The sequence below is a fragment of the Hordeum vulgare genome, chromosome 2H (assembly GCF_904849725.1).
Source record: "Hordeum vulgare subsp. vulgare chromosome 2H, MorexV3_pseudomolecules_assembly, whole genome shotgun sequence".
Lineage (NCBI taxonomy): Eukaryota > Viridiplantae > Streptophyta > Magnoliopsida > Poales > Poaceae > Hordeum > Hordeum vulgare.
In genome coordinates, this window is record NC_058519.1 from 62,013,200 (window position 1) to 62,022,791 (window position 9,592).

At 45.9% G+C, this 9,592-nt stretch overlaps 1 protein-coding gene and 1 long non-coding RNA gene across 2 annotated transcripts; one reads left to right on the plus strand and one right to left on the minus strand.

Annotated features, from left to right (window-relative positions):
• The first annotated feature begins 282 nt into the window (after positions 1-282).
• Positions 283-6,668, plus strand: LOC123424991. Its single transcript, XR_006621769.1, has 2 exons — positions 283-679; positions 6,347-6,668. It is a non-coding gene; the product is annotated as an uncharacterized LOC123424991 (long non-coding RNA).
• Positions 1,272-7,242, minus strand: LOC123424990. Its single transcript, XM_045108669.1, has 3 exons — positions 6,799-7,242; positions 2,185-4,378; positions 1,272-2,000 (listed from the first exon to the last, which is right to left on the minus strand). The coding sequence occupies exons 1-3, from the start codon at positions 7,065-7,067 to the stop codon at positions 1,587-1,589; spliced, it is 2,877 nt and encodes a 958-aa protein (XP_044964604.1). The 5' UTR covers positions 7,068-7,242; the 3' UTR covers positions 1,272-1,586.
• Between the last annotated feature and the right edge of the window lie 2,350 nt (positions 7,243-9,592).

Here is a 9,592-nt window from a genome sequence, read left to right on the forward strand (position 1 = left end):
CCCTTGTCATTATGTACTACTATAGCAAACTATACCAGCTATCATTATATACGTGCGCGGTATGCCAAGAAGCCGGAAGGAGTAGAGTGGCCTGTGAGCCGCCGCACGGGACGACGCCCGTGCGCACGCTGTGGATTAAATTTTTCCTTAATTGTTTTTAAGGCAACCCCATGATTAGTTACCCTCGTGCTGCCCTAAAAAAAATAGTTGTTCCTGTGTTGTTTATAACACAAAAGAAGCCCATGGGCCATGTGGCGAACCCAGCCCGTGGCCGTACCCGCCCGCCCATTCGCTGCCGCACCGTATCCCCCGCCGCTCTGCCGCCGCAGCGGGAAGACGCACCGGAGGTCCCGTCGCCGTACCAAGCGCGCCGCGCTGCACGGCATCCGAACCACCGCCTTGCTTGTGTGGTGCTAGCCGTCGCTGCACTGCTCCTGCCACCGGCATGGGGCCAGAGGGGGTAGGCGTCGTCTGTGGCCTCCGTGGGCTGCGCCGCCACCCGCGTCATCGAGCTCCGCCACCGGACTGGTGCTGGCGAGGGGGCGGTGAGATCGAGCGGTGGTGGTGGTGGAGGAGGAGGAGCTGGATGAGCATGCTTTATGATTTCAAGTTGAATTGCCAGCCATCAACTGTCGATGTTCCGCAACACTTCTGCAGTTCTGCTTCTCCCGAGAGAGAGGTAATGCTACAGTATTCCTTGATCCCTGCTTGCTCATGGAAACCCCGTAAGCTAGCCATTGTTTCTACCTTTGAGACTTTGACGTGCTCCTGTCATCTGGCAATCACCGAATAGTTTACAGTGCGGATTCGGCTGCATCATGGACATCTTGTGTTCGGTTACCCAACTGCCCTGTCGTTCCTGGATTACAAGCACTTCGTTTCATATCTGCATTAGACTTGTCTGCAACATATCCATGCCTGTCCACGCGAAGTACACTTGTCAGTAGGCAGCCCTGTGGTATTTGTGCTGTAGCATGATGACATCTTCTTCTCTTCAGCTGCAATCCTCTATTTATTTGTTTTTAACGCGGTTGTTTGTTTTCTATCCCTACTGACCTTATGAGAATTTACGTGCAACAGTTTATGCCAAACAGTGATGTCCTAGAACCAGTTGGAGTAGTACTCACATTGGTCACCCACAACATTGTTTGGTAAACATTTGGAGACAAATGAATAAGAATTTAAACTATCATGTTGAGAAGGCAGAAAAATAAATTACAGAGAAAACAATATGATCATGTATGATACAATATCCTTCATTCTCACTGCAACCGATTTTCCATTCATTCGACAAAGGCAAACTACATTAAACATTATTCATCTCAGAGTAGGACTACAATTATGAGATATCATGGCCTTGTGACTCGGTTTCCAGGATTGTTCCACAGCCTGCATTCTTGATATCAACTTTGGTATCCTTTCCTCCATTTCAGTGAACATCTCCCTACGATTGTAGATGGAGAATCACCTACAACTATTTTCATGAAATGAGGAGATTGAGTGTGTTAAACGACTCTTACTAGCATCTACTAATGCCGAATGTGTTGTAGAAGTTCTACTACCATCTACCAATGCCTTGTAGTCAGTCAACCCATAAGTTCTCTTGCTCTGGTCACAAGATCAGAGAGAGGCACACTGTACTTCATAAATCCTTCGTCGCCCAAGAAGAGCCTGTAGCTCTCAGCCTTTGTCACTGTTCGTTCTACCCTCGATAGTGCTTCGGTGATATTGAATTCACTGAAACAATCTGCATAGCGAGAATTGCACTCCATCAAGTGTATGACTTGCTCAAGAATCACCCTCCTGATCCCAGGATAATCAGCACTAGGTTTCATATTTGCATTCAGTGTATCAACAAGCTTCCTCGCAAATCTCTGCTTAATCTGACTGTCTTCTAGTTCTCGGGTAAAGTGTCCAGGAATGATTTTACAAATCTGTGAACTAAGGCCAATGAGGGTCTCTAGTTCTGCCCCTTCCACGTCAGTAATTCTTTCCAACACCTGTAGTAAAATATATCATAATTATCAGCTAGACCTATACATTTCGGTGATAAGTAAATGCGCAGAAGTACAAAATTGCAGGTCAAACATCCACCAAGAACTTATGCACAAGAACGAATGCAAATGGTAATTTTCATTATCCACCTCTAATAGTGCACTTGTTCCTTGAATTAACATGGCTCACCTCTCGCAAAGTATGAGATAACTCTTTTAGGTCTGACTCTCTGAGCTCGTGTTGAGCGTGCAGGCACAGATTGCGCAACAGGCTTGCCGCCACATATATGTAATTGCCATCATGGATCAGTATCATAGTTTTGAGTTCCTTCATGAAATCTGGTGCCTTCAACATAACCAAGCAGTTGTGGGCACTTTCTATTGTCAGCATTGTCAGTGCTTGCCCGGCGGCTTTCCGTGACAAGTGACCAGCATTGCTACTCATGGTTCCTTCTGCATTGAGAAACTCTTGCACCAGCCTGGTAATGATTAGTTGGACGTGACCAATTTCCTGCCTTGTGTTCTCATCAATGGCAATGTTTCTGAGGATTCCTGCTACCAACTTTCTTGATTCCTGGCTGCTCCTGTTGTCTCCCAAGATCTCTGCAAGGTTACTCAATATGAAGGGATGTTTTGATATCTTGTACCGCAGTGTTATGCCAGTTTCCCCGCCAATGCCTGTGAGTCTTCGCAGAACCTTCAGTGATGACTTCAATATGAACTCTTGTTGTGCCTGGGTGATTGTCGTGTCAGTTCTGTAGCATGTGAATCCTATGATCTTCGGGATGAGGTCAGTTGATTTGCTGATTTCCAGACAGTTATCCTGATCACAACCAGCAAGATTGTCAATAATTGACATGGCCAGTGCAGGTTGAAGATCGTGGTCTAACAACAGCTCCTCCCTGGGAATTGACCAGAATTCTGAGATTCTCTGCCAGCATCTGAGGATGCAGGAGCTCTGTTTGTCGATACCAACTTGTTGGGTTGAGCTCGTTTGTGTGTCCAGCAGGTTATCAGCCGCATCCCTTACTGCATCATGTCCTTGCTTTTGGCTCTCTTCTGTATTCAGAAATGGATCTTGTCTTCCATCCTGTACATCATCTGTGTCCAGAAGTGGATTTCCTCTCTTTGGTCTGCCACTAGTGTCAAGAAGTGCAGATACAAGCTGGATTGTACCGGGGAAACTGACAACATGGATGTTCTTTGCAAGTTCAGCGGTGACCTTTGCAGCATATAATCTGATAGCTGTATCGTTTGAGCTTTTCCAGTCCAACATTCTGATTATTCGTGACATCGTCTTTGTAGAAGTGGTGAATTTTGAAAGTAGCTGCTCATTGATTGGCTCCCTTTGCAGAAAGCAGTGCATCATCCGTATCCCATAAAGCTGTTTCTTGGATGAATCTGAGTTTACTGAATCCATGACAAAGTTGCTGAGGCGGATATTGTTCGGGGCAAGCACACCCCCTTGCATGCGATTCTCCAAGGTATATGCATAGTACATATTAACAGATTCCACTCCCCAGTGACCTCTTAATCCACTAGAATGGACAAGTGATCTCCGAGGGATGAACGAGAACAACTCGATTGCACAAGCCAAAAGATAGAGCAATCCTTGTCCAAGCACCATTCTATAGAAGATTTCTAGAGATGGCACGATGTTTTGCTTTTCTGGTTCGTGATGATCATCATGGAAGTTATCCCGTGCTGTAAGGCGCAACAGTGCGAGTACGACACGCACCACTGCTGCTGGTATCTGTAAGTTGCCAAATGAAACTATCACTAGAGCATATGCTTCTGTTGTGAACACCAGATCTGATGGGTATGATGATCTAACTGTAGTAATCACCGACACCATTAGTGCAGCAAACATGCATAGGTTTAGAGTGACTTGATGCCAAACTACCGCTTTACTGCCAAGAGTAGTATCTACTAGCTTGATGATTACTGGGAATCTGAGCCTGCTGATTGCCAGTAGGAGCACAACCACCGACAGTACCAGGTATGACATAAATGCGGCAATTGATTCATTGGTAAGCCATATGTAAATTCTGTTATTATCAAGTCTGATAGAAAGTACTGTAGAGAGAGCGCGTAATGCGACTGCAGCTACAGGGCCCCATAGCGATGTGGTACGCCATAGCAAATTGCACTTGACTAGTCTTGGAATTCGTGGACACAGCTCAGACAGGAACCGCCCAATCACAAGTTGTATTGCCATCGACAAATACATTTCCATCTTATAAAGCCAAAAGCATATCGTTAGGATGTCCAGAACACTGGAAAAACATACAATCAGAACAAGCCCATTCCAGCCTGGAGGTCTAAAAGCACCCCTGGTGTTAAAGAACAATTGGTAATCCAGTCTATTATTGCGGCTGAACATCCTGCGGTATATATGAACGGTATCATTAAAAACATATAGCAAACATCTGACATTTATCCTATACATTAGTCTTCAATGAGAAGGAGAATAATCGAAGATATGTTAGCTATTAGCTAGCTAGCTAATTTACTGATTACCCGCAAAAAAAACTAATTTATTGGTTGGATGGTTCATGACGGGGGGATAACCCCGGGGTAGGCTCATCGAGCCTACTCCTTTGCCTTCTACCTTGAAGGAACAACACGACCCATTCTATGAGGCCCAATCCCCCTGGCCGGCTAGGAAGCTCCTGCCGGCTGGGGGCGAGACGGCCGAGTCTCTCTGGGCGGCTAGGAAGCTCCTGCCGGCTAGGGGCTAGACGGCTACCTCCCTCTGGCCGTCTAAGCCACGCCGACCGGCTAGAGGCGAGACAACCGTTCCCAGGCCGGCTAGTGAAGCGACTAGCCGGCTAGGGAGCTCAAGTCACATCAGACCGTAGGTCATGACGATACCCTACGGTTAATGGTGAATACGCATCAGCCAAGGTACAAGATTGGAGCGCACGGTAGGTATAGTGTTGGCGGCCATGCCGCTGACCTACTCCGGCTCCGATCCATCATCTTGCACAGTGTCGGTCCGTCAAACTCCCACTCCATTATCACACTCGACGTGGGAATAGTGGAGACGGCCGTACTAGCACCCCATGACGAATCTCGCAAGACGACGCTGGACGTACTACACGTGTCCTGTGTTGGCCTTACGCGAGAGCCTCACTGGCTAGCCGGCGGGTCCCATAGCCAGATGGGACCTCGCAGCCGGCGGGCCCCTCCAGCGACAAGACAAGACCCCAGTGCCCCCCTTGGCCAGCCGACGAGGCTGCCAGCCGGGCCCCACTCATGTACTTTTATCCTTACTGTAGGTCGGTGGGTTTGTCTATAAAACCCCCCGACCACCCTCCATGCAGAGGGTCGGTCAATCGTACACACACACACTCATACAGGAGAGGTAGACGCGAGCCGGCTGCTCCTTCTTCCTCCTTCGTAGAACAGCTCCAGGAGCACATTGTAGCCTCATTGGTGCATTATACACTCCGGCAGGATTAGGGGTGTTATCTCTACGGAGAGCCCTGAACCTGGGTACATCGTGTGTTCCATGCTTGTACCAACCTCGTCCCAGTGCTCGCCGGTGTCACTTCGGTTCCCACCATCTTTAGCCTACCCATGGCATATGTTGTGAGTAAACACCGACAGTTCAACTCCATGGGTAAGGGTTGATGAGATTAATGCATGCTTGATGGTGGTGGAACATAATTTGTAGGAGTATATTTTCCTCGATTCCAGTTCATATGATTCCTCTTTAAATCCATGTGCTAGACTAGATAGAAGACGGGTCCTAGATTTCTTGAAGGCGATTATCCCATTTGAGAAAACCTTTCCAATTCTTGATTCCTATGGAAATGTTTTCAAAGATTTCTATAGAAATGATGAACACTTTGGTGGTTCCAGTTTCACCAATATGGTTACTCCCTCGGATCCACAATGCAAGTCCTTTTTAGCCTTTTCAACTGTAACCAAAATGAAGTACTTCTATACTTTTGATGCATATTTGCTCATGTTGATCCTATATAATCCTTCATTAATTTCATAAATAATCTATAACCCTAGCAGCTATTGTATTTGGTAAAAAAAATAAGTTGTGGAACTAAATGAAGGTTGACATTAGCATTCGGCCTACACCTGCAAGTCTTATGCCCAAGTCAAAAAGGGCCTACATTTTGAATTGGAGGGAGCAGTTGGTAATTTGTGATGTTGATTTAATGGGTGCTAAATTGCTAACCACAGCTCTGTTGTTCCATGTCAAATTCGGAGCATTTGCTAAGCGGTGGTAAATGTGGACTTGGGGGGTGAAATTCTGCTGTACAAAGATTGCTGGATCGCCTTACTGAATGTGCCAGAGGGTTACACCTGATCTGTTTTGATTTGTTATGCAGAAACCTTGTGCATTCAGGAAGCCGGATCCCCTTAAATATTGGCGCGGAAAGGACCTCCGAATCAGGGCGCCTATATGTTTTGTCTCCAAGGACAAGAATTCCTGGAACATTTACCCAGGAGGTAGGAGTAGTTTTGACGAAGAAAAAATAAATGAAGTTTCTACTTTTGAACGGTTCGACTAATTCCATGGCTACAACCTAGAGGGGTATGATGAGATTTTTTCCTTTTTTGCGCATTAGGTACGATGGAATTGATGCATAGATGAGGCATATATACTTTTGTATCAGTATGTTTTCGGCCGATTCCAGATTCACAAACACAGATCAGTTTCCGGAAACAAAAGGTCACTAGTTAGCAGTCCAGGGTACGTAGAAGCTAAAGAGTGCTTGAAAGAGTAAAACCGCTAGCGTGTAGGAGTATATGTAGTGTTGCATGCGTACTGCGCACATACCTTGTTGCTTCCAGGAAAACTATGGCCGTCGCAAACACGAAGTCATCGTCGGGGCCGAGCACAGTGGGGTAGCCGCCAAGCAGGACGACGGTGGCCCAGGTGAAGGCCAGCGTGCCCAAGGCATTGCCAAGCCTCTCGACCAGCGCAACGGCGTGTACGAAGCCGTTGAGATGCTTCTCCGGCGCGGCGTCACCCTTGCCTGCGGACCCAGCGGCGCCGTGGGCTGGTATCTGGACACGGTGCTCTCCTCCGCCGCTGCCGTTGGCCATTTTCTTTGCTTGAACGATCGAGCTTCAGCACGCGCCCGTCTCAACTTTAAACTGATCTAGCCAAGTATCCTTATGATATTGGAAAGCTTGCGATGATCCAGGAGTAGCCTCGTTTCGCGAGAAAGCAGGAGCTGCCTAATTCTTCTATTGTTACAAAAGGGAACAGCGAGATCAAAAAGATGTTTCCCGCAACAAAAAATTCAAAGAGACGCGGGCCAGCCGGCCACTTCACGTGATATTTTGCTTTTTCTGGAGTACTATATATGTATATGGGATTTGGCGCGTCCACTCCAGACGCAGCATCCGTTTTGTTTGCAGTTATCCACACTACTCGCGCATCTGTTCTCTCTCCTGATTGATCTTTAAGCTAGCGCAAGAGTGGGCCTGCAGTGCCGCACGGCACCACTTACCCATGAACCATCGTTGAGACGCGTGCGCTTTTCTGGGAAACCTGGCTGGAAAGTTGTATGGCCCAGGAGCACGAGCTCTCGGCCTATCGACTGTGGAATGGGACGCGTGGTTGATGAGCTTCGGTGCGCGGGAATGCACGAGCTCGGGCTAGCTCGATCGAGCAGCGCGATGCCAGAGACTAGGCGTTGTTCCTTATGGCCAGCGCCTCTGCTTCTTGGGCAGCGACGGCGCAGGGGATGGCTCAGCTGTGTGGAGCTGCACCCGCCTTCTCATCTACGATTTTGGTTCCTTCAATTCTCCGGTTGTTGCCCGCGGCTCAATGTTGTTTCGCGCCAAGGTTTAGTTTGGGCTTACCGGACGGTGTGGGTTGTATATATATAGATCATAAATAGTATATAAATCTACCCAGTTATTCTGTTAATTGTGAGATTTGGTTGAAATTTCAGTACTTGCGGTGCTGGAATAACCTCAAATTTACAATGCCACTGCATGCTCCGTACTGCAGTATAATCGTTTAATCTCAGGCTCCCCTATCCCTGACCAAATTGCATGGTCTTTAGCCAATATCAGTGTTAGTCAGTTGAGAAAACAGACTAACTGACGGAGAGTTTCCGTTCTGAACTGAAATCGGTGCTCATTGAATTGAAAATCAGATTCATCTTCTTTCTAAAACAGCCCTTTGTACATCATTAATCTGTTTAATATATGTACAACGCTGAAGTAAACATTATTTGCGTTGCTCTCATCATGGTACACGATGTTTACTTTACTGTTTACAGTTGTCTTATCAGTAGTACTGGAATTTGGCGGCGTGTGTTGTTCATCATACTAATCTGTTCAGTTCGTGGTTTTATGAGAGTTTGGTACTCTGTAGTGTGTACATAGTTAATGGCCAATTGCAGAACTGTCAATACTTGCGATGTTGGAAATTTTACCATGTTATTAGGTTATTCTAATTAAGGAATCTCCCCCCATCCTAGCCATGACTGAGGTTCTTTCTTAGACAGGAGGAGCAGTATTAGCCAGTTGAGAAATTAGTAGACTCGCACGACAACAATGCGCAAGTAGCTTGACATTTCACATTGAAATCACAAAGTAAACTCAACTTTTTTCTCCTTGGTCTTGCCACGCAAATACAACTATTATTTCTATTGCTTTTACTGCAGCACACAATGTAGACTTGCCAACACAATTCAACTGTTTGGTATCAGCTCTAAATTCATGGGACCCCCCTGGATTGCAAGCGATACCTCGCATCTATGGTGAAGAAATTGAGCATGTCTACAAGTCCTAGTATAGACCAGTAGTACAACATCATGTACTTCCTTCATTCCTAAATATAAGACATTTTAAAGATTTCACTATAAACTACATACGGATGTATATAGGCATATTTTAACGTGTAGATTCATTCATTTTGCTGTTTATGTAGTCCATATTAAAATCTCTAAAAGGTTTTATATTTAGGAACGGAGGGAGTAAAATACATGCATGTTCAGGTGACAGTGACACTGCTGATGCCATGTAGCCACTCACAGTTCATTAGTTATTTTGCTCTTGCCACGAGAGCAGAGAGAGGCACACTGTGCTCCATGCATTCTACCGGTAGCAGTGGTTCCATCATCCAGCATTTACTAAAACAGTTGGTGTAGCTAGGATTGCACTCCATTATGTATATGGCATGTTCAACTATCACTCTCCTGATTCCCGGACAATGAGCAGCGGGTGTCATATTTGAGTTAAGTGCACAGACAAGTCTGTTTATAAATCTTTCTTTGATCTGACAATACTCAAGTTCTCGTGTAAAGTCTTCAGGAATGACATGACATACTTGGGAACTAAGGCCAACAAGGATCTCTAGTTCCGCCCCTTCTGCGTCCATTATTCCTTCCAAGACCTATAGTGGAAATAGCTAAGTGATGTAAGTCTTGACTATTTTAAACACAATATGTCAAACTTCTGCTGCATTTGCACTTATTTTGTCAAGTGGTAGTCCACGATGATGCCATATCGCTATCTATTTCTCTAGTTATGTTATGTATATTTGTCAGTTGTTGTTACTTTTCTTTTGGCAAATCAGTTGTTCATACTTCTTATTACTCTCAACATTCAAA